This window comes from Bombina bombina, chromosome 2, assembly GCF_027579735.1.
Source record: "Bombina bombina isolate aBomBom1 chromosome 2, aBomBom1.pri, whole genome shotgun sequence".
Classification (NCBI taxonomy): Eukaryota; Metazoa; Chordata; class Amphibia; order Anura; family Bombinatoridae; genus Bombina; species Bombina bombina.
This window is the reverse complement of record NC_069500.1, coordinates 868,630,319-868,656,373: the sequence shown is the minus strand read 5'-3', so window position 1 is coordinate 868,656,373 and position 26,055 is coordinate 868,630,319. Positions and strand designations below refer to the sequence as shown.

Below are 26,055 nucleotides of genomic sequence, written 5' to 3'. Positions count from 1 at the left end.
TGCCAGATCGTGTTTCAGATATTATTGCACAAGAATGGGAGAAGCCTGGAATTCCTTTTTTCCCCCTTCTCCAATTTTTAGGAAGATGTTTTCTATTGCTGATTCTATTAAGGAATCTTGGCAGATGGTTCCTAAGGTGGAGGGAGCAGTTTCCACTCTAAGAGGACCACTATTCCTATTGAGGACAACTGTTCCTTTAAAGATCCTATGGATAAGAAATTGGAAGCTTTGCTTAAAAGTATTTATGTTCACCAGGGGTAACTATTTCAACCGGCTGCATATGTTGCTACGGTTACTAGTGCGGCGGCATATTGGTTTGATGCATTGTCTGTTTCTATTCAGCAAGATACTCCTCTTGAAGAAATTCAAGATGGAATCAAGGCTTTAAAGTTGTCTAATTCCTTTATTGCAGATGGTTTTGCCATTTTAGCTTGCAGAGCTTTATGGTTATAATCCTGGTCTGCGAATGTGTCCTCTAAGTCTAAGCTTTTGTCTATTCTTTACAAGGGTAAGACCTTGTTTGGGCCAGGTTTGGCTGAGATTAATTCTGATTTTACAGGAGGGAAGGGGCATTCTCTTCCTCAGGTTAAAAGAAATAAACAGAAGGATCGGCAGAGTAATTTTCGTTCCTTTCGTAACTTCTCTGGTAAATCTTCCTCTTCTTCCTCCAAGCAGGAACAGTCCAAGCCATCTTGGAAGTCAAATCAGTCTTGGAATAAGGGGAAGCAGTCTAGGAAGCCTGTTGCTGACTCAAAATCAGCATGAAAGGTCTGCCCTTGATCTGGGAATGAATCTTGTCGGGAGCAGACTCTTTTTTCGCTCAAGCTTGAGTTCAAGATTTTTCCTCTCAGAGGCAGGTTTCTTCTCTCCAGGTTATCTGTAGATCAGATAAAAGGAGAGGCGTTCTTACGTTGTGTTCAGAATCTTTCCGACATGGGAGTGATAGTTCCTTTATCAGTTCAGGAACAGGGTCTGGGTTTTTATTCCAATCTCTTCGTCGTTCCCAAAAAGGAGGGAACTTTCAGACCTATTTTAGATCTCAAGAGTGTAAACAAGTTTCTCAGGGTTCCGTCTTTCAAGATGGAAACTATTTGTTCCACTCTTCCTTTGGTTCAGGAAGGTCAGTTCATGACCACAGTGGATTTAAAGGATGCATATCTGCATATTCCCATTCACAGGGATCATCACAGGTTCTTAAGATTTGCATTTCTAGACAGACATTTTCAGTTTGTAGCTCTGGCAACAGCTCCCAGAATTTTTTCAAAGGTCCTGGGAGCATTGTTGGCGGTGCTTTGATTGAAGGGTGTTGTAGTGGCTCCTTATCTGGATGACATTCTAGTTAAGGCTCCATCTTTTCAACTAGCAAACTCTCACACTGAGTTGTTGTTGTCTTTTCAGCGCTCCCACGGTTGAAAGGTGAATTTAGGAAAAAGTTCCTTAATTCCGGCTACAAGAGTGGTATTTTTGGGGACCATTATAGATTCTCTAGAGATGAAGATTTTTATGACAGAAGCAAGAAAGTCAAAGATTTTCAATACATGTCTAGCTCTTCAGTCCCTTCCTCGGCCGTCAGTAGCTCAGTGCATGGAGGTTATTGGTCTGATGGTTTCAGTCATGGACATCATTCCGTTTGCTCGGTTCCATCTCAGACCTCTGCAGTTATGCTTGCTCAGGCAGTGGAACAGGGATTATGCGGATCTATCTCCAAAGATTGTTCTAGATTAGATGTCCAGAGATTCTCTTCCATGGTGGTTGTCTCAGGATCTTCTCTCTCAGGAATCTTGCTTTCGCAGACCTACCTGGGTGATTGTGACCACAGATGCCAGTTTGCTGTGCTGGGGTGCTGTCTGAGGTTCATTAAAGGATCAGGGTCTATGGACTCGGGAGGAGTCGGTTCTTCCAATAAATGTTTTGGAACTGAGAGCAATTTTCAATGCTCTTCTAGCCTGGCCTCAACTAGCTTCCACCCAGTTTATCAGGTTTCAGTCGGACAACATAACGTCAGTGGCCTACATAAATCATCAGGGGGGAACTCGTAGTTCCTTGGCCATGACAGAGGTAGCCAAGATTATTTAGTGGGCGGAGATTCACAATTGTTGTCTGTCTGCTATCCACATTCCAGGGGTGGGAACTTCATCCAGAGGTATTTTCCAGCTTGATTCTCAGTTGGGGGCAGCCAGAGTTGGATCTTATGGCATCTCATCAGAATGCCAAGCTCCCGAGGTACGGGTCGAGGTTAAAGGATCCTCAGGCTGTTCTGATAGATGCTCTGGCAGTTCTTTGGACTTTCAGTCTGGCATATGTGTTCCCTCTGTTTGCTCTTCTTCCTCAGGTCATTGCTCGGATCAAACAAAAGAGGGAACCAGTGATTCTCATCGCTCCGACACGGCTTTGCAGAATCTGGTTTGCAGATCTGGTGTAGATGTCTTCTCTTCCACCTTGGCGTCTTCTATTAAGGAAGGACCTTCTTCTGCAGGGTCCCTTCCTTCATCCAACTCTCGTTTCTCTTAAGCTGACTGCTTGGAGATTGAACACTTGATTCTTTCTAAGCGTGGTTTTTCTGAGTCAGTCATTGAGACTATGATTCAGGCTCGTAAGCCTGTGACTAGGAAGATTTATTATAAGATTTGGCGTAAATATTTGTATTGGTGTGAATCCAAAGGCTACTCGTGGAGTAGAGTTAGGATTACTAGGATTTTGTCTTTTCTCCAGGAGGGTTTGGAGAAGGGTCACATTTCTGCTTTATCTATTTTATTGCACAAGCGCCTGGCGGATGTGCCAGATGTTCATTCTTTTTGTCAGGCTTTGATTAGAATTCGGCCTGTGTTTAAGTCTGCTACTCCACCTTGGAGTCTTAATTAGGTTCTTAGAGTCCTTCAACTGTCTCCGTTTGAACCTATGCATTCTTTGGATATTAAGATGTTATCCTGGAAGGTTTTGTTTCTGGCTATTTCTTCGGGTCGAAGAGTTTCTGCGCTTTCAGCCTTACAGTATGAGTCGCCTTTTCTTATTTTTCACTTTGATAAGGTAGTTCTGTATACTGCCTTGGGTTTTCTTCACAAGGTTGTTTCTGATAAGAATATTAATCAAGAGATTGTTGTTCCTTCGTTGTGTCCTAATCCTTCTTCTCATAAGGAGCGTTTGTTGCACAACCTGGATGTGGTTCGTGCATTGAAATATTATTTGCAGGCGACTAAGGATTTTCGCCAGTCTTCTTCTTTATTTGTTGTTTTTTTCCGGGAAGCGTAAGGGTAAGAAAGCTATGGCGACTTCTCTTTCTTGTTGGTTGAGGAGTGTTATTTGCTTGGCATATGAGTCTGCTGGTCAGGAGCCTCCTGAGAGAATCACGGCTCATTTCACAAGGGCTATTTCATCTTCTTGGGCTTTCAAAAATGGAGCTTCTGTAGATCAGATTTGCAAGGCTGTGACTTGGTCATCTTTCTAAATTCTACAAATTTGATACTTTTGCTTCAGCAGAGGCTTCTTTTGGGAGAAAGGTTCTTCAAGCAGTGGTGCCTTCTGTTTAGGTTAACTGTCTTGTCCCTCCCTTATCATCCATGTCCTCTAGCTTGGGTATTGGTTCCCAACAGTAATTAAGATGATCTGTGGACTCACCGTGTCATTACCTGATACATTTATTTATTTATTTCTTGACACGGTGAGTCCACGGCCCGCCCTGTTTTTCAGACAGTTTGCTTTTCTATAAAATTCAGGCACCTCTGCACCTTAGATTACTTCCTTTCTCCTTTCCCTTTGGTCGAATGACTGGGGCTTGTGAGTAGGGGGAGTGGTATTTAACAGCTTTTGCTGTGGTGCTCTTTGCCTCCTCCTGCTGGTCAGGAGTGATATTCCCAACAGTAATTAAGATTATCCGTGGACTCACCGTGTCAAGAAATAAATAAATTTATCAGGTATGAATAAATTATGTTTTTCTTCTGGCACCTTTTATACCCTGATATTTCTCCTACTGTTCCTTGTTCCTTCAGCAGAATGACTGGGGGATAGGGGAAGTGGGAGAGGTATTTAAGCCTTTGGCTGGGGTGTCTTTGCCTCCTCCTGGTGGCCAGGTTCAGTATTTCCCAACAGTAAGGAATGATGCCATGGACTCTCCTTGTACAGAAGGAAATTAAATGGTAAGCATGATTTATGTTTTCCGACACTTCCCATGCCAAATAGTTAAATGCAACACCATTAAAAAAAGACTCTTTAATACTAATAAAAAAACTTTTTCTAGCAAATACAGGAGGGTTGGGAACCCTAGGCTGGCTATGGTCGTTCGGGGGTGTGGTCATGATTTTTCATCAACACCAACGCTCACTGCTCACTATTTGGACTTTATAAAGACTGTATTGTAAACCTACAGGAAATGCTTGTAATTACAAGGTGATGTGTGTTCCTTGAAAGTTGAAGTTAAACCCAAATTGTGAGACCGGGACAGTAGCTCAAAATTAAACTTGATTCAGACAGAGCATGTGATTTTAACAACTTTCCAGCTTACTTCTGTTAAGCGTTTGCTTCAATCTTTTGGTATCCTTTGTTGAAAGCATACCTAGGTAGGCTCAGGAGCAGCATTGTACTACTGGGAGCTAGCTGCTGATTAGTGGCTAACTCTTGTCCTTGGCTTACTCATTGCTTTCTGCTAGCTCCCAGTAGTGCATTTCTGCTCCTTCAACAAAGGATAACCAAGAAAATGAAGCAAATTTGATAATAGAAGTAAATTGGAAATTTGTTTAAAATCTTATGATCTATCTTGAATCATGTAATGAAAAGCCTGTGTTTCATGTCCCTTAAAGATAACATATTTTTTGATGGACAACATAATACTAATGTTAAAACCTGCTCTTTTAAAAACATGAAAAAAATATGTGAGTTTATGATCCTTGAACTAGCACATGACACTCATAATGTTTTATGGCAGTTATTTTTAAAGTAGCAATTGGCACTACATTATGTCTCCAGCCACAAGTTAAACCAGTAATTTTATGTTAGTTCGGCTGTTATTCATATAGCAAAACTTGTGGGTGTCATTGGACACAATAACAATCTGTAACATGGGACCAGAAGCATTTTTAGCAAGTGGATTAATAGGGAAAGACATCCCTCAAAGTATTTTAACTTGCACAAATTAAAGCTTATTTTGTAAGAAATAACGAAATTCTTTAGTTAATGTTTTGCATTGTGTAAGTCCTCATTTTCTTTTAAAGGTACAATTTTTCTTTCATGTTTCAGAAAGAGTATGCAATTTTAAACAACTTTCTAATTTACTTGTATTATTAAGTTGTCTTCTTTCTCTTGGTATCTTTTGTTGGAAAAAAAGCGCAGGAGCATGCCCCTGTCTGTGGAAGCAGTTTTGAAGATGTCTCCACGGCCTGGTAGTTTTATATATATATATATATATATATATATATACACACACACATACACAGAGAAGCACACTCACAGGAACGAACAACCAGTTCAATAACATTGTTAGCCTGTTCTATGGCGATTTACCACCTGGGTGCAGCTTTTTAGCCCAGTAATTCTTTTCACAGAGTAGAACTTTCCTGTAGCATATCAGTCTGATACCTTCTATTACAGTCAGTCCAGCTCCAAAATACCAGGCAATTCCTTTCTGAACAAGGAACATGGCAACCTCAGACGATTGTTTTGGCCTTTATTGGGCCTTGTCAATGAGGAGTATGAATTGGGTACTTGTAAAGTGCGGCTAATCACCTGTAAGGGTCTTAAGGGGCTGCTCATTTTATCAACCTCAGAAGGATGAAAGGCTGAGTGGACCTCACCGGGGATCAAACCTGCAACCCTTGGGTTGCTACAGAGCTCAGCCACAGTGCCTTAGCATGCTGAGCTATCTGTCCAGCTAATAGGTGTACCCATATTCCTCTAAGTACACTGAGCAAGGAGTCCACGACTGGTTGCCCCTTTTTCCGTTAGGGAGACTTAAAGGGATACTAAACCCAATTTTTTTCTTTTATGGTTCAGACAGAACATACCATTAAAAAAGTTTCCGATTTACTTCTATTTTCAAATTTGTTCTGTTCCCATGATATTCTGTGTTGAATAAATAATCTAGGTAGGTGTCTGTCTGGAGAGCACTTCATGCAGGAAACAGTGCTACCATCTAGTGCTCTTGCAAATGGAGAACTGCTGATATATAGTGCAAATTAGGTAATAGAAGTATATGGAAAGTTATTTAAAGGATCGTTAAACACAATAGAGTACAATTTTAAATGAGCAACATATTTTTTTAAGAAGTTTCCAATTTTTCTTAGTTTGCTGGCCCTGTATATCATCAGCCTATCACAGACACTTATATGTATACACTCTGAACTGTTGCACATGCTCACTAGGAAAAAATGGCTGCACACAATCTGATAACAGACGTAAATGAGAAAGTCTTTTAAAATTGTATGCTTTATCTGAGTGTTTACTGTCCCTTTAACTTTCGAAAATGTAGATTGTAATCAGCCAAGCAGGGCTGGCACATATTAAGCTTAGTACCATTTTACACAATTCTATAATTAAAAAAGTGGACAATAAACAATGATAAGGGGATAATGTTAAATTTTACCCTTATGAAGTTCAAATTATTAGACAGCATTATACCAACTGGCATTAAATATTTTTATCTTGACCATTAAAGGGCCATCATAGTTGAAAAATGACATGCTTTAATTCATTAGAGCATGTCATTTAAAGGGCCATGATACCCAAATGTTGAAACACTTGAAAGTGATGCAGCATAGCTGTAAAAAGCTGACTAGAAAATATCACCTGAACATCTCTATGTAAAAAAGAAAGATATTTTACCTCAAAATGTCCTAAGTATTCTAACCCCATTGCAAAGGACTTTAAGCAGCAAATCAGTATGTCTGTCCCGGGACAGCCGAAGGATTGAGCGTCGTGCACACTCATTTTATTTCCCTATTCAGTTTAAGGAAGTTTACTATGAAATCTCATGAGAGTTAAGTGAAATCTCATGAGATCACAGTAAAAGAGTTCATGACCTCAGCACTGCTGATGCTGATTGGCTGCTCTTCATTTCTTCATTTATTTTTATTTTTTTACCTGCAAGTGGGCAGCAGCTGAGTATAACCTTTTACACAGCATTTACTCTGCTGAGCTGAAGAAATTGTGTGGTAAAATATCTTCCTTTTTTACATAGAGATGCTCAGGTGATATTTTCCTGTCAGCTTTTTACAGTTATACTGCATCAGTTTCAAGTGATTTAGCATATGAGTATTATGTCCCTTTAAGTCTATTGACCCTGCACTACTGTGAGTTTAACACCTGCAAAGGGTTCACTCCTGCTGGTCCTGAGCGGTAACTACAGCTGGTCCAATCAGCAGTGGTAGTTACACAGCTGAGTCTTGTGACTAATGCTGCTGGTTGGATCACAGGCATTATGGGTCTCGAGCGGTATTTCTGTTGTGTTTTTATCCCCATTGCGGGAGCTAAACACACAGTAGTGTAGGATCAATAATAAATTAGAGCTTGTAATTTTTCGATTATTATGGCCCTTTAAGAGTTGGAGATATACGATTTCCTCTCTGGAATGAGTGAAGCTTAGAAACAGTCAAATAATGTTTTTTTCTGTTTTAAATTTTTAACAATAATAAAGCAAACTTTCCTATCTTTTTTGTTGTTGTGATTTTCATGAAGATTCTTGTAAAATATGCTTTGACTGTGCACACGTAAATTAGTTCAGCAGTGGTTCAAAATTTTCAAAGGGACATAAAAGTGGGAAAAATAATGCTCCTATGTGTTAGGACATTTTAATATTTCACTATTGCTCACCTATAACTGTTTTTAACCCCTGCAGAGAGGTTTAAAGGGACAGTATACACCAATTTACATTTAACTGCATGTAATAGACACTACTCTAAAGAATAATATGCACAGATACTTATATAAAACTCCAGTATAAAACATTTTAAAAAACACTTACCTAGAAGCTCCCAGTTTAGCTCTGTTGAAAAGGTTAGCTGGAACACCCACTGAAAGTGGCTGTATAGCAAATAGCAGACACTACCCACTCCCCCTTCCTCTACATATGAAAAGACTCTTTACACAAATAGCAGCAAGCTGGAGTAGGTATACATCGGTATTCTCCTAAAACGTTGGGGCTTGGTAAGGAGTCTGAAAATCAGCGCAATGTTATTTAAAAATAAGCAAAACTATACATTTTTACCAAGACACCCCCAGATGGGCTATATATATGGATCATCTAAAAAAACATTTATGCAAAGAAAAATCTAATGTATAATGGTAAAGTGAACTCCAGAGCAGCAATGCACTACTGGGATGTACTGAACACATCTTGTGCCACAAAGTATATCTGCTTAACCACCAATCAGTGATCAGTTATTTTAAATTGGATGCTCTAGCTGAATCATAAAATAAAAAATGGGTTAAGTATGCTTTTTAACAAAAGTTACCAAGAGAATCAAGTAAATGTAATAATAAATAAGTAAATTGAAACATCTCTTGAAATGGCATGCTGTATCTGAACCATGAGTTTAATTTTGACATTTATGTCCCTTTAAAGCAGTGTTTCTCAAATCCTGTCCTCAGGACCCTTAACAGGCCAGATATTCATTATATCTTAACTAGAGCACAGGTGAAATAATCATCTGATGGGTGAGAGCAGGTTAGTAACCATGGTTACTGATCAGCTGATTACTTCACCTGTGCTCTAATTAAAGGGACAGTATACTGTAAAATAGTTTTTCCCTTAATGTGTTTACAATTGCTTTTTTTTACCAACTGCAGAGTAAAAAATGTATGACAATTAGCTTTTTAAGGTTTATTTATGTATATTAAAGCTCTGATTTTGTGTTTTGAAGCCCCAACCTAATAAAATGGGCTTCTAGGTATAATCAGATCTCATTACTGTATCACATTGTGTACATATACCTGCTTCTTTATCTTATATCTGTCCATAAAACAATCACCAGTACTTGGAAAGAACAATGGAAAATCAACATTTTATTACCTTATCTCTTCTATATCCCACTGGGAGTGTAATTTCTTCTGCTGGCTGTGTTTACAAAGCTTATTTATAGCTTGGACCTGCGGCCACACACTTTCAGAATAGGTGGGGATACCACATGCTAAATCAACTATTTCAAATGCCAATATAAGGGTAAAGGAGCTACTTGTAAACAATTAAATACACTGCAGCAGGTCAAGTGGATCATTGGGAACAAATTAAAGGGGAGAACATTTTTGAGTAAACTGTCCCTTTAAGATATAATGAATATCTGGCCTGTTAAGGATCCTGAGGATTGGAGTTGAGAAACACTGCTTTAAAGTATATATCACACCCTTATTTTTTTTTATTTTTTTTTGGTTTCAAAATAACTTTATTGATGTATAACAAAGTGGTACAACAGTTGCAGCCGCAGAACATACAGTGTACATGTATTCAACTCTCTCGGTTGGTCCAGTTGGTCCATGCATGCTCTACGTTTTTCTTTTTATCACACCCTTATTTTGAGTTGGTTAGAGTTGTGTTTATTTTGCTGTTTGTGGGATTTCATAGTATAGAAATATAATTGTATTCTTAATTTGTGTTTATTCATAGAATAATGAGTATCACAGTAACAACAGTTATTTCATGTAGAAATAGTCAATTTGCCTTCCCAGAGTGCCTGAGCATAATTACTCAAGAACTCTGCAATGAGACAAAGCTATTTGTATTACCCTAAGGAACACATTCAGTAAAATTTCATTTTAAAATATTAGTAAATAAATTCTTTAGCAGGAAGCAGATGGATTTTTTTTAATGGAGAATACTTTGAAGTGTTTGTAAATCAAACCCTTAAGTATTGTTTTATTTTAGTTTTTTGTCCATGCAATTGTTTTTTTTTTTTTAATTTTTATTAATTAAGGGGAGCACACATTGTATTATTGCATGTTATATTTATTTTTTTCATTCACTTTTGGCAGAGACATAATCAAAAAGGGACTTCAAGAGCTGAGTAAAGAAAAACCTACAGGGGACACGTACATGCATGAAGGCTTCAAACTAGTAAGTTTAACTATTTCAGTACTTAAAGGGACTGTATACTCTAATTATTGTTTAAAAAGATAGATAATCCCTTTATTACCCATTCCCCATTTTTGCATAACCAACACAGTTATATTAATATACTTTTCTCTTGTTAAGTGTATCCAGTCCACGGATCATCCATTACTTGTGGGATATTCTCCTTCCCAACAGGAAGTTGCAAGAGGATCACCCACAGCAGAGCTGCTATATAGCTCCTCCCCTCACTGCCATATCCAGTCATTCTCTTGCAACTCTCAACTAAGATGGAGGTCGTAAAAGGACTGTGGTGTTTTATACTTAGTTTATTTCTTCAATCAAAAGTTTGTTATTTTTAAATGGTACCGGAGTGTATTGTTTATCTCAGGCAGTATTTAGAAGAAGAATCTGCCTGCGTTTTCTATGATCTTAGCAGAAGTAACTAAGATCCTTTGCTGTTCTCACATATTCTGAGGAGTGAGGTAACTTCAGAGGGGGAATAGCGTGCAGGTTTTCCTGCAATAAGGTATGTGCAGTTAAAATATTTTTCTAGGGATGGAATTTGCTAGAAAATGCTGCTGATACCGAAGTAATGTAAGTAAAGCCTTAAATGCAGTGATAGCAACTGGTATCAGGCTTATTAATAGAGATACATACTCTTATAAAAGTGTATTTTAAAACGTTTGCTGGCATGTTTAATCGTTTTTTTACATATGTTTGGTGATAAAACTTATTGGGGCCTAAGTTTTTTCCACATGGCTGGCTTAAATTTTGCCTAGAAACAGTTCCCTGAGGCTTCCCACTGTTGTAATATGAGTGGGAGGGGCCTATTTTGGCGTTTTTTTGCACAGCAAAAATTACAGACACAGACATCCAGCTTCTTCCTGCATGCTCCAGGACTTCTCTGGAGGGCTCAAAAGGCTTCAAAAGTCGTATTGAGGGAGGTAAAAAGCCACAGTAGAGCTGTGGCAGTTGTTGTGACTGTTTAAAAAACGTTTTTGTCATTTGTTATTCCGTTTTGGTATTAAGGGGTTAATCATCCATTTGCAAGTGGGTGCAATGCTCTGCTAACTTATTACATACACTGTAAAAATTTCGTTAGTGTAACTGCATTTTTTCACTGTTATTTCAAAATTTGGGAAAATTTGTGTTTCTTAAAGGCGCAGTAACGTTTTTTATATTGCTTGTAAACTTGTTTTAAAGTGTTTTCCAAGCTTGCTAGTCTCATTGCTAGTCTGTTTAAACATGTCTGACACAGAGGAACCTACTTGTTCATTATGTTTGAAAGCCATGGTGGAGCCCCATAGGAGAATGTGTACTAAATGTATTGATTTCACCTTAAACAGTAAAGATCAGTCTTTATCTATAAAAGAATTATCACCAGAGGGTTCTGTCGAGGGGGAAGTTATGCCGACTAACTCTCCCAACGTGTCAGACCCTTCGCCTCCCGCTCAGGGGACGCACGCTAATATGGCGCCAATTACATCAGGGACGCCAATAGCGATTACCTTGCAGGACATGGCTGCAATCATGAATAATACCCTGTCAGAGGTATTATCTAGATTGCCTGAATTAAGAGGCAAGTGCGATAGCTCTGGGGTTAGGAGAGATACAGAGAGCGCAAATGCTGTAAGAGCCATGTCTGATACTGCGTCACAGTATGCAGAACATGAGGACGGAGAGCTTCAGTCTGTGGGTGACATCTCTGACTCGGGGAAACCTGATTCAGAGATTTCTAATTTTAAATTTAAGCTTGAGAACCTCCGTGTATTGCTTGGGGAGGTATTAGCTGCTCTGAATGACTGTAACACAGTTGCAATTCCAGAGAAATTGTGTAGGCTGGATAGATACTATGCGGTGCCGGTGTGTACTGACGTTTTTCCTATACCTAAAAGGCTTACAGAAATTATTAGCAAGGAGTGGGATACCCTGGTGTGCCCTTTTCCCCACCTCCTATATTTAGAAAAATGTTTCCAATAGACGCCACTACACGGGACTTATGGCAGACGGTCCCTAAGGTGGAGGGAGCAGTTTCTACTTTTGCAAAGCGTACCACTATCCCGGTTAAGGACAGTTGTGCTTTTTCAGATCCAATGGATAAAAAATTGGAGGGTTACCTTAAGAAAATGTTTATTCAACAAGTTTTTATTTTACAGCCCCTTGCATGCATTGCGCCTGTCACTGCTGCGGCGGCATTCTAGTTTGAGGCCCTGGAAGAGGCCATCCATACAGCTCCATTGAATGAAATTATTGACAAGCTTAGAACGCTTAAGCTAGCTAACTCATTTGTTTCTGATGCCATTGTTCATTTGACTAAACTAACGGCTAAGAATTCCGGATTCGCCATCCAGGCGCGTAGGGTGCTATGGATTAAATCCTGGTCAGCTGACGTGACTTCAAAGTCTAAATTACTCAACATTCCTTTCAAGGGGCAGACCTTATTCGGGCCTGGCTTGAAGGAAATTATTGCTGACATTACTGGAGGCAAGGGTCATACCCTTCCTCAGGACAGGGCCAAATCAAAGGCCAAACAGTCTAATTTTCGAAATTTCAAGGCAGGAGCAGCATCAACTTCCTCCGCTTCAAAACAAGAGGGAACTGTTGCTCATTCCAGACAGGCCTGGAAACCTAACCAGTCCTGGAACAAGGGCAAGCAGGCCAGGAAGCCTGCTGCTGCCCCCAAGACAGCATGAAGGAACGGCCCCCTATCCAGAAACGGATCTAGTGGGGGGCAGACTTTCTCTCTTCTCCCAGGCGTGGGCAAGAGATGTTCAGGATCCCTGGGCGTTGGAGATCATATCTCAGGGATATCTTCTGGACTTCAAAGCTTCTCCTCCACAAGGGAGATTTCATCTTTCAAGGTTATCATCAAACCAGATAAAGAAAGAGGCATTCCTAAGCTGTGTGCAAGACCTCCTAGTAATGGGAGTGATCCATCCAGTTCCGCGGACGGAACAAGGACAGGGATTTTATTCAAATCTGTTTCTGGTTCCCAAGAACGAGGGAACCTTCAGACCAATCTTGGATCTAAAGATCTTAAACAAATTCCTCAGAGTTCCATCATTCAAAATGGAAACTATTCGGACCATCCTACCCATGATCCAAGAGGGTCAGTACATGACCACAGTGGACTTAAAGGATGCCTACCTTCACATACCGATTCACAAAGATCATCATCGGTTCCTAAGGTTTGCCTTTCTAGACAGGCATTACCAATTTGTAGCTCTTCCCTTCGGGTTGGCCACTGCCCCGAGAATTTTTACAAAGGTTCTGGGCTCACTTCTGGCGGTTCTAAGACCGCGAGGCATAGCGGTGGCTCCGTATCTAGACGACATCCTGATACAGGCGTCAAGCTTTCAAATTGCCAAGTCTCATACAGAGATAGTTCTGGCATTTCTGAGGTCGCACGGGTGGAAAGTGAACGTGGAAAAGAGTTCTCTATCACCACTCTCAAGAGTCTCCTTCCTAGGGACTCTTATAGATTCTGTAGAGATAAAAATTTACCTGACGGAGTCCAGGTTATCAAAACTTCTAAATGCTTGCCGTGTCCTTCATTCCATTCCACGCCCGTCAGTGGCTCAGTGCATGGAAGTAATCGGCTTAATGGTAGCGGCAATGGACATAGTGCCATTTGCGCGCCTGCATCTCAGACCGCTGCAATTATGCATGCTAAGTCAGTGGAATGGGGATTACTCAGATTTGTCCCCTCTACTAAATCTGGATCAAGAGACCAGAGATTCTCTTCTCTGGTGGCTTTCTCGGGTCCATCTGTCCAAGGGTATGACCTTTCGCAGGCCAGATTGGACGATTGTAACAACTGATGCCAGCCTTCTAGGTTGGGGCGCAGTCTGGAACTCCCTGAAGGCTCAGGCATCGTGGACTCAGGAGGAGAAACTCCTCCCAATAAATATTCTGGAGTTAAGAGCAATATTCAATGCTCTTCTAGCTTGGCCTCAGTTAGCAACACTGAGGTTCATCAGATTTCAGTCGGACAACATAACGACTGTGGCTTACATCAACCATCAAGGGGGAACCAGGAGTTCCCTAGCGATGTTAGAAGTCTCAAAGATAATTCGCTGGGCAGAGTTTCTCTCTTGCCACTTGTCAGCAATCCACATCCCAGGCGTAGAGAACTGGGAGGCGGATTTTCTAAGTCGTCAGACTTTTCATCCGGGGGAGTGGGAACTCCATCCAGAGGTGTTTGCTCAACTGGTCCATCGTTGGGGCAAACCAGAACTGGATCTCATGGCGTCTCGCCAGAACGCCAAGCTTCCTTGTTACGGATCCAGGTCCAGGGACCCGGGAGCAACGCTGATAGATGCTCTAGCAGCTCCTTGGTTCTTCAACCTGGCCTATGTGTTTCCACCGTTTCCTCTGCTCCTTCGACTGATTGACAAAATCAAACAGGAGAGAGCATCAGTGATTCTGATAGCGCCTGCGTGGCCACGCAGGACCTGGTATGCAGACCTAGTGGACATGTCATCTCTTCCACCATGGACTCTGCCTCTGAGGCAGGACCTTCTAATACAAGGTCCTTTCAATCATCCAAATCTACTTTCTCTGAGACTGACTGCATGGAGATAGAATCAAGCGTTCAATCAAGGCGTGGCTTCTCCGAGTCAGTCATTGATACCTTAATACAGGCTCGGAAGCCTGTTACCAGGAAAATCTACCATAAGATATGGCGTAAATATCTTTTTTTTTTTTTTTTTTTTATTTTAAATGATTTTTTTATTGAAGTCATAAACAAATACAGAGTATAGGGTGCGCCCCAAAACATTTACAAGTCAATGTATACACAGCATAATTAGGAAAGCAATGCATTCTAGTATCACAGGTATTTCCTTTAAAAAGTGGGGTATTACATAGAAAGACTTCAGTTTTGTTTTAGAGTATTATAAATGTAGTATAAGCAAGAATGGTCCTCTCCTAGCTATATATAAAGAAGAATAAGATATCAATTCATATAAGAGTGAGACTAGGGAGGAGGTAGCTCTATAGTTTTATGAGGAAGGGGGATGCAGTGGGCAGGAGCCGCTCAAAATGTAATAGGGGGGGGGGGATGAAGGGGGGAATGGAGGGCGGAGCCAGCCAGTATGACCACACCAGGAGTAAATTTAGTTGGAACTAAAGGATAATTACCTAATACAAACATAACCACACTCATCTAAACTCTTGTACTCCTATAAAGGGAGCTTGAAAACATATACACATAAGCTAAAACCGCAAGTGTAATTAGATCAACTTTAAATGTGTATCAGAAAGCATGAGAGTATTAATTAGGTTAATGAGACGGGGTCTAATTTAGCTATTTAGGTGGAATGAGTAGACATGTGCTACTATCTAATAGAGCTAGGCTCTCGTTCCACAGTAGTCAAAGGGTGAATTGTCCGAGGGGAGGAAGGACATGTTGTTTACAAAAAGTGAGGGGTGACAGTTAAGTAGAAGGTAGCTGAATCCTAGTCCAGCAATTAATGCAAACAAATTCGCTTTCTATGAGATAAATAGAAATTGCACTCTACAATATTATATTATATGGAGTAGGGACGTTAGAGTGGTTGGAGCCTAGGGGAACTTTGGGTGAGCCCCTCTCCTAGGGGAGTGCCACCTATAGGCAATGTGGGAAAAAGGAGGGGGGATATGAACCGCAGGCATTGAGTACCAGCGGGAAAGGGAGGAGAGAGGCTCAACCGGAGCAAATATCATGTACCAATAATGTAAGCAGGGGCATAGATAAATTAGGGATCATACATTCGCAGATAATGATAGCAAATAACTTATAATATAAATAGAACACAACATCTAGGCAACAAAACCGATACCTACACAACCGAATATATCGGGATGTAAGGTAGATGGTAGATAACTTTACCCTAAGATATCTCCAGAAGCTGCATATCTAAGTAAATAGATAGATTTTGGTATAAGGAAAATAGATTAAATAATATAGATGCCTCACAATACTTTTAGTCTCGACTGTAACGTATCAAACTTTATAGTAACTGGGTGAACATGAAAGTTAATATATATGTAACAAGCAAATTATAAATGGGAGCATCTATCCTGCCCTGTCAAAGGCAGTAGTAAGTGGCCAGGGTGAGGGATACGGGCGGGTTGTGTGTTAGATGGGGCCTATATACCTATCACGGTCACAAACAGAGCATAGACATTATTAAGTTCAAAGGTTTACTGTAGTGACCTTGGTTGTTAAGTTATAATCTGGAGATACTAGGTACACATGATTATAAAACATTATAAGGCCACATAGCTACTGTAAGATATTATCTCGTGTTTAAAGCATAAAAATGTTCTAGAAGTAGTTTACACTTTCTTATGTGGATGTGTAGGCAATATGGAAGACCAGCACCCTACAATACTAGGTTACATTATAGAATCTAAATTAACATATAGGTGCGAGGGGGGAGAAGTACTGTTTGTGCCCTATAGATTTCCAACTTAAGGTTCCAACTAAATAAAGCTGTATAATGGATGTTAGGACAAAAGCAAATCAATTAGATAGCTGAGAGGCATAGTAGAATGGACACTATTATTAAATTAAATCATTTACATGTAGGAGTCCTAAATGTTTTATAGCTATCTAGCTAGCCACTCTATAATGAATAGTAGTATATAAAGGAGAGTTCAAATTCAAAAGCTACCTTGATGTGATACTATCCATTTGTCTCATACATCTAGCATACAATATCTGAGATATTATTGTGGTAGTGTGAATTCTGAGGAAGGTAAGTCTACATAGAAAGATATATGGAAGCAAATGGTATCAGTTACTGTTTCACCTACCCTCCTATGCGTATGAAGGTGTAGATCTAAGTATTAAACTTGAATAAGTATTAATTTAGTATAACTCTAACTAAAATATGTACTAAAGACAGACTAGGGTAAAAAGGAAACCAAAGTGAGAAAGGATGATAATGTATAACAGAAACCAATAAGCTGAGCCATAGTTGGCAGTTAGACAAAAATAAAATGTCCCATTGACAATCTCTATACCAGTGATCAGGGGAGAAAAAAATCCTAGAGTTTAACACTTCAATGTTAGCATAGTTATGTGAGAGTTATTCTATTGGAGGTTCTGATGCTTAACAATAACATAAAGCAGCAGTTAGTAAAAACTTTGCCTATAACTGAGCTGAAGATACACAGCAGAGAGCATTTTCAACAACAATATGTGGCTCAAACATTCAGCTGGTTGTATTTATATGCACAAATAATCATCATTTCAACCATCCTTGCTTAACATGGGTTAACATAACTGAATAAAAATATCATTAGCAAGCCATACAATAAACACTGAAAAACAAGTGCATGAATTATCAAGGTAACTGGCATAATGAGTTGAGAGTTATTGTTAAATTTAAACATACACATGGAGGTGTCCTCAGTTTAGCATCCGTACATGATATGTCCAGACTTGTGTAGTAGAGTCTAAGTACTGGGATGACCTGATAGTTCGGGTGCTGACACGCCAGACCTACTGCGTGTCAGACAACTTAACCCCTCAGGGTGTAATGTCACGATCCGTTCCTTAGCCTATGCCTACAGGAAGAGGCATCCGCTCCAGAGGGAGCTGCGGTATTGAGGAGCTGCAAATATCTGGTATATCTGGGATATAGACGGTACTCAGCGGTAACTGAGCGTTCCCAGGGTGTAAAGCTGGATTGCTGTGTGGGAATGGCTTCCGGTAGATGCTAGCTGCTGTCCATAAGGCGTGTGATGCTACGGGACCCTGAGGCATCTCTGGAGCTACTGAAGTGGTATCGGTGAATGCGGTAAATTGCGCCTTATCATCTAGGCATAGATTCGCTTCTGGAATCCTGTGTAGTTCATGTTCCCCCAGCTCCTCTTGCCTGAACCGTCTGATATCTGATAAGCCATAGGTAAGACCTGGGTCAGCCGATGGGAGGAGGGGTGTACTAGCAGCATTTTGCAGGGCAGCCGAGCAAGCTGTATAGTGCTGATCTAAGCGGACGGCCATATCCTTCAGGAGGGAGATGACTAGCTTCAGGGTGCCTGTCTGGCATACTGCGTCATGTGAGCCCTCCATGTTGTTCAGTAGACGACGCAACTTATATTTTTATTTTGCTTTGCTGTGCAGGTCACACTTTTTCAGAGTCCGTTCCAACCTATAGTAGTAGTAAAGAATCCAATGTTTACTCTAGTTATATAGTAGAAAGTCCAACTTCCATGCTGGTGTTAGAATCTTAGGACTTGCGTCTGAGCACTGTGTTCACATGGCGTCTTTAGAATAGGCATTTCAAGCCAAAGTTCCTCTTTCTGATCACCAAATCCGGTTTAGTACTCGATTTATGAGATGGGCTACCGTGGATCTTTATAAGAGGATCAGAATTATTTGCCCAGTTACTAAAAAAAACTCCAAAAATCTCTTAAAAACAAGGTTTAGTGCCAGAGCTCTTGTAACATGCGACTGCTCAGCTTGGTAGTCGGCTCCGCCCCCCGGCGTAAATATCTTTATTGGTGTGAATCCAAGAGTTACTCATGGAGTAAGGTTAGGATTCCTAGGATATTGTTCTTTCTCCAAGAGGGTTTGGACAAGGGATTATCAGCTAGTTCTTTAAAAGGACAGATCTCTGCTCTGTCTATTCTTTTGCACAAGCGTCTGGCAGAAGTTCCAGATGTCCAGGCATTTTGTCAGGCTTTGGTTAGGATTAAGCCTGTGTTTAAAACTGTTGCTCCCCCGTGGAGCTTAAACTTGGTTCTTAAAGTTCTTCAGGGAGTTCCGTTTGAACCCCTTCATTCCATTGATATTAAGCTTTTATCTTGGAAAGTTCTGTTTTTGATGGCTATTTCCTCGGCTCGAAGAGTCTCTGAGTTATCTGCCTTACATTGTGATTCTCCTTAGCTGATTTTTCATTCAGACAAGGTAGTTCTGCGTACCAAACCTGGGTTTTTACCTAAGGTGGTTTCTAACAGGAATATCAATCAAGAGATTGTTGTTCCATCATTGTGTCCTAATCCTTCTTCAAAGAAGGAACGTCTTTTGCATAATCTGGACGTAGTCCGTGCCTTGAAGTTTTACTTACAGGCTACTAAAGATTTTCGTCAAACATCTGCCCTGTTTGTCGTTTACTCTGGACAGAGGAGAGGTCAAAAAGCTTTGGCAACCTCTCTCTCCTTTTGGCTTCGGAGAATAATACGCTTAGCCTATGAGACTGCTGGACAGCAGCCCCCTGAAAGGATTACAGCTCATTCTACTAGAGCTGTGGCTTCCACCTGGGCCTTTAAAAATGAGGCCTCTGTTGAACAGATTTGCAAGGCTGCGACTTGGTCTTCGCTTCACACCTTTTCAAAATTTTACAAATTTGACACTTTTGCTTCTTCGGAGGCTGTTTTTGGGAGAAAGGTTCTACAGGCAGTGGTTCCTGCCTTGTCCCTCCCATCATCCGTGTACTTTAGCTTTGGTATTGGTATCCCACAAGTAATGGATGATCCGTGGACTGGATACACTTAACAAGAGAAAACATAATTTATGCTTACCTGATAAATTTATTTCTCTTGTAGTGTATCCAGTCCACGGCCCGCCCTGTCCTTTTAAGGCAGGTCTAAATTTTAATTAAACTACAGTCACCACTGCACCCTATGGTTTCTCCTTTCTCGTCTTGTTTCGGTCGAATGACTGGATATGGCAGTGAGGGGAGGAGCTAGGTAGCAGCTCTGCTGTGGGTGATCCTCTTGCAACTTCCTGTTGGGAAGGAGAATATCCCACAAGTAATGGATGATCCGTGGACTGGATACACTACAAGAGAAATATATTTATCAGGTAAGCATAAATTATGTTTTTATCTGTGATTATCTTGTATCTAAGGCTCTGCAGATTGCCCCCTTATTTCAGTTCTTTTGACAGACTTGAATTTTAGCCAATCAGTGCTGACTCCTAGGTAACTCCATGGGAGTGAGTACAATATTATATATATGGCGCACATGAACTAGTGCTGTCTAGCTGTAAAAAACTGTAAAAATGCACTGTGATAAGAGGTGGCCTTCAAGGGCTTTGAAATTAGCATATGAGCCTACCTTTGTTTTCAACAAATAATACCAAGAGAACAAAGTAAATTGGATGATAAGAGTAAATTGTAAAGTTGTTTAAAATTGCACGCCCTATCTTAATCATGGAAGTTTAATTTTGACTAGATGGAAAAAAAAAATCTTAAAGATAATTTTGTTCTTGGTACACTGCAGTGTAAAAAGGACGTTAAACCCATAAAGGGCAAGATAACGAGTGGCTCGCTAACAGTTACGCGTGATCGAAAAGGGGATTATCTCGCCTGTTTGTTTGCATCGGATGTAGCGCTTGTAATTAATTAGTTGAATGTAAATGTGATCGCTTGAGCGCAGTTGAAGTTAACGTGCGTCGGAATTGTGCATCCTTTAAAAAAAGTGTCACAAAACACATCAAAAATACATTTAAAAGTACAGTTGTATTCATATTAACACTATCTAATAAAAATTATTTTTTTAAAATTGCGTAAAAAAGGTTATAAGCGCTCAAAGATATGAGATCTCAGGTGTGGCAGGCAAAGGGCTTTAACATAGAGATAGTTGTTGGTTTAAAATGTAACCAAATTATTTTTAACGCACCTAATAGTTTTTAATGGGAAGCGATACAAGCGAGTTCATTACAGCTTTGTGCTCTTTGGCAATCTGAAATACCACATTCTCTTTTTAGGCTTCTGGAATATAAGTTTGTTTGCTATTGTGCATTTAAAAACATGTTCGGTGTATAACAGTTGACTAAAAGCTTGAGCAAACGTTTCGCTCTCTATATGCTTTGAACTGGAGTGTTATCATAGAATAATTTTAGTGCAAGCCCTCCTAAAAATCTATTACCTGAGGGAAATTATGTACCTGCATTATCTGACATGAATAGTTTTGTGCGTATACTACCGCTCGCACCATATGTATTTATGATTGGCTTGTAATATGTGCCCAAGAATGCAAAGCATTATGGATTTCTTTTGTAAAATGATGATGGTCCACAGTCCTCCATAACACATGGGATATATTTCCCTCCACTAGGAGGAGGTCAAGAACCTATTAGAGCTTAAAATCCCTCCCATTTCTCTCTTAGTTTTGTTCTTGGCCTCGTAGGAGATGGTTGAGGATAGAGGTTGTTCCAGCTACTTGCTTATGGATTACAAATTGAGAGCTCAGACCTATGTGAGACCTAGAGTCCCTGGGGATTATGATTTACAAAGAATAAAGAAAAGACTCTTTGCAGCATCTTAATTATGCAGGGACACAGGAATACCCTAGTATGTGCACAGCATTTCCCTAATGGGACTTCAGCTATAACTATCCTTAGGCATCACAGGGACTGATCCCTAGCCTCCCCCTGAAGGACTCCGGCATTTCCTACTGCAATCGTCTGCGGTACTTGATACCTGCACTGGGTGGCTCTCTAGTGGATACTGCTGCAGCTGCTTTGACATGCCTAGTAAGCCACTAGAGGGGTTCTGCATAAAGTAAGTGACTTTACACAGCACACACACACAGCCCAGAGGCTATTTGTAGGTATTCTGACACATGTACAGCATAGCCAGTGGACTTAACCTGCTCTCCTAATGACACAATCTTTTCTCCCTATCAGGTCCCTAACGGTTCTATCATCATTGGGAGCATTATCTGACCCTTTGCAGCCCTCTGGCAACTCTGGGGGTGCTTTTGGGGGCACTTTTAATATTTAGGTGTGTGACCCGTTAAGAAGACCGGCATTTGCAATATGCGGTTTTATAGAGGAGGCTCCAGTTAAACTGGGGACCAATGTTTTGACACTTCCATGGGGTTATTATGTGTGGTGTACTACTGTTTATTAAAAAGGAACTAGAAGTATTTGTACTATGTTATATGAGCACCAGCTTTTCTCCTGGCAGTAGCTCCGCCCCCTCAGTGTTTCCAGGCTTTTTCTCTATCAATCCAGAGAAGAGCACTTAATCATGAATATTTTCTTGAATTAAGTACATTGTGTATTTACTTTCTAAGTATACACAATTTCTGCTTATTCTGGACCTGGATTTAAAATGTGTATCTGTTGGTCTATATGTGCTGCTCCTCTAGTCTGTAAGGCTACATATGTGCATATGCTTAAGTAGGTACATGTATACTACATCTGATGCTTATGCCATGTACAGATTTAATAAACTTTGTATAAACTTATGTATAAGTTTTTATATATTTTTGGATCCATCAGCAAAAAATTTGGATATCTGTACTGGTTCTCTTTATCCTTCAAGAGATTTAGAGTTTTGTTCTCTTTGAAGCAGAGTCCTCCTTATTGACCAGCGGTCCTATCTCATGTTGCCAAAGATCCTTCAGAGGCGGCAGCTTTTATAAAGGATTTGGCGGTTATGGGAATAATTAATGCCAGTACCTGTGTAACTTCAGGGTCAAGAGTTTTTACCCCAATCTGTTTATTGTCCAAAGGGACCTACAGTACTGTGGTGGATTTAAAGGGACATTAAACCCCCCAATATTTTTTTCATGATTCAGATAGAGAATACAATTTTAAACAACATTCCAATTTACTTCTGTTATCTAATTTGCTTTATTCTTTAGATATCCGTTGTTGATGAAATAGCAATGCACATGGGTGAGCCAATCACACCAGTCATGTATGTGAAGCCACCAATCAGCAGCTACTGAGCCTATATAGATATGCTTTTCAGCAAAAGTATATCAAGAGAATGAAGCAAATTAGATAATAGAAGTTAATTAGATGGTTGTTTAAAATTGCATTCTCTAAATCATGAAAGAAATAATTTGGGTTTCATGTCCCTTTAACATCTCCTAATGGGAACACTCCTCACTGTTTTTACCCTTCATCCAAATGGTCAGTTTAGTGCTATTATAGACCTCAATGAGTCTTATCTGCACATCCATATACACAGGGATTACTTTCAGTTCCTAAGGTTTGTTGCAACCCCGTATTGGATGAAATCTTGTCAGTGAACAGAATCAGGACATTTCAGTTGCTCCTTATCTGAATGACATACTAGTGCAAGCTTATTTCCTGTCAATAGCTATTGCTCCTACTCACCAGCTTCTGTCTTCATTCAAGACCATGGTTGGAGTATCGATGTACCCAAGAGCTCATTATATCCTGCTATAAGGGTAGCATTTACATAAGTCATATTAGACTCAATCCTTATGCATCTAGTTTACTGATGGAATTTTGCAATGTAAGGATTCAGAGCTTGGTAGCTCAGTGCATGGTGGCAGTGGGTCTTATGGTAGCTGCTTCAGACACAGTTTATTTTGCCCCCTTTTCACTTAAGACCCCCTTTAAAGGCTATGCTACCTCAGTGGTCAAATAATTATTTACATCTGGCATAAAGATTGCTTTGGATTTTCTATCAGTCAGTTTTCTTCTTGAGGACACATAGGCCTAGATTTGGAGTTCGGCGGTAAATGGGCTGCTAACGCTCCGCGGGCTTTTTTCTGGCCGCACCATAAATTTAACTCTGGTATCGAGAGTTCAAACAAATGCTGCGTTAGGCTCCAAAAAAGGAGCGTAGAGCATTTTTACCGCAAATGCAACTCTCGATACCAGAGTTGCTTACGGACGCGGCCGGCCTCAAAAACGTGCTCGTGCACGATTCCCCCATAGGAAACAATGGGGCTGTTTGAGCTTAAAAAAAGCAGCGTTCAGCTCCTAACGCAGCCCCATTGTTTCCTATGGGGAAACACTTCCTACGTCTGCACCTAACACTCTAACATGTACCCCGAGTCTAAACACCCCTAGCCTTACACTTATTAACCCCTAATCTGCCGCCCCCGCTATCGCTGACCCCTGCATATTTTTTTAAACCCCTAATCTGCCGCTCCGTAAACCGCCGCAACCTACGTTATCCCTATGTACCCCTAATCTGCTGCCCTAACATCGCCAACCCCTATATTATATTTATTAACCCCTAATCTGCCCCCCTCAACGTCGCCGACACCTGCCTACACTTATTAACCCCTAATCTGCCGAGCGGACCTGAGCGCTACTATAATAAAGTTATTAACCCCTAATCCGCCTCACTAACCCTATCATAAATAGTATTAACCCCTAATCTGCCCTCCCTAACATCGCCGACACCTACCTTCAATTATTAACCCCTAATCTGCCGACCGGAGCTCACCGCTATTCTAATAAATGTATTAACCCCTAAAGCTAAGTCTAACCCTAACACTAACACCCCCCTAAGTTAAATATAATTTAAATCTAACGAAATAAATTAACTCTTATTAAATAAATGATTCCTATTTAAAGCTAAATACTTACCTGTAAAATAAATCCTAATATAGCTACAATATAAATTATAATTATATTATAGCTATTTTAGGATTAATATTTATTTTACAGGCAACTTTGTTATTATTTTAACCAGGTACAATAGCTATTAAATAGTTAAGAACTATTTAATAGTTACCTAGTTAAAATAATAACAAATTTACCTGTAAAATAAATCCTAACCTAAGTTATAATTAAACCTAACACTACCCTATCAATTAAAATAATTAAATAAACTACCTACAATTACCTACAATTAACCTAACACTACACTATCAATAAATTAATTAAACACAATTCCTACAAATAAATACAATTAAATAAACTAGCTAAAGTACAAAAAATAAAAAAGATCTAAGTTACAGAAAATAAAAAAATATTTACAAACATAATAAAAATATTACAACAATTTTAAACTAATTACACCTACTCTAAGCCCCCTAATAAAATAACAAAGCCCCCCAAAATAAAAAATTCCCTACCCTATTCTAAATTAAAAAAGTTACAAGCTCTTTTACCTTACCAGCCCTGAACAGGGCCCTTTGCGGGGCATGCCCCAAGAATTTCAGCTCTTTTGCCTGTAAAAAAAACACATACAATACCCCCCCCCAACATTACAACCCACCACCCACATACCCCTAATCTAACCCAAACCCCCCTTAAATAAACCTAACTGATCGGAACAGCCAATAGAATGCGAGCTCAATCTGATTGGCTGATTGGATCAGCCAATCGGATTGAACTTGATTCTGATTGGCTGATTCCATCAGCCAATCAGAAAATTCCTACCTTAATTCCGATTGGCTGATAGAATCCTATCAGCCAATCGGAATTCGAGGGACGCCATCTTGGATGACGTCCCTTAAAGGAACAGTCATTCGTCGTTCAGTCGTCGGTCCGGATGGATGTTCCGCGCTGGATGTCTTCAGGATCCTGCCGCTTCGCTCCGGATGGAAGAAGATCGAAGATGCCGCCTGGATGATGACTTCAATCGGATGGAAGATCCTCTTCTGCCCCGCTTGGATGAAGACTTTGACCGGATCATGGACCTCTTCAGCCCCCGCTTGGGCTTGGATCAGGACATCGGAGGAGCTCTTCAGGACGGATCGGTGAACCTGGTATGGTGAAGACAAGGTAGGAAGATCTTCAGGGGCTTAGTGTTAGGTTTATTTAAGGGGGGTTTGGGTTAGATTAGGGGTATGTGGGTGGTGGGTTGTAATGTTGGGGGGGGTATTGTATGTGTTTTTTTTACAGGCAAAAGAGCTGAAATTCTTGGGGCATGCCCCGCAAAGGGCCCTGTTCAGGGCTGGTAAGGTAAAAGAGCTTGTAACTTTTTTAATTTAGAATAGGGTAGGGAATTTTTTATTTTGGGGGGCTCTGTTATTTTATTAGGGGGCTTAGAGTAGGTGTAATTAGTTTAAAATTGTTGTAATATTTTTATTATGTTTGTAAATATTTTTTTATTTTCTGTAACTTAGATCTTTTTTATTTTTTGTACTTTAGCTAGTTTATTTAATTGTATTTATTTGTAGGAATTGTGTTTAATTAATTTATTGATAGTGTAGTGTTAGGTTAATTGTAGGTAATTGTAGGTAGTTTATTTAATTATTTTAATTGATAGGGTAGTGTTAGGTTTAATTATAACTTAGGTTAGGATTTATTTTACAGGTAAATTTGTTATTATTTTAACTAGGTAACTATTAAATAGTTCTTA

At 40.0% G+C, this 26,055-nt stretch overlaps 1 protein-coding gene across 1 annotated transcript in view; it reads left to right on the top strand.

Annotated features, from left to right (window-relative positions):
- ANTXR2 (ANTXR cell adhesion molecule 2) overlaps positions 1 to 26,055 on the top strand; it is a 584,995-nt gene that overhangs the window by 180,887 nt on the left and 378,053 nt on the right. Inside the window, exon 4 of the mRNA XM_053703194.1 lies at positions 9,952 to 10,033. Coding sequence (XP_053559169.1) covers positions 9,952 to 10,033 — 82 coding nt within the window. The remainder of the gene's footprint in view (positions 1 to 9,951; positions 10,034 to 26,055) is intronic.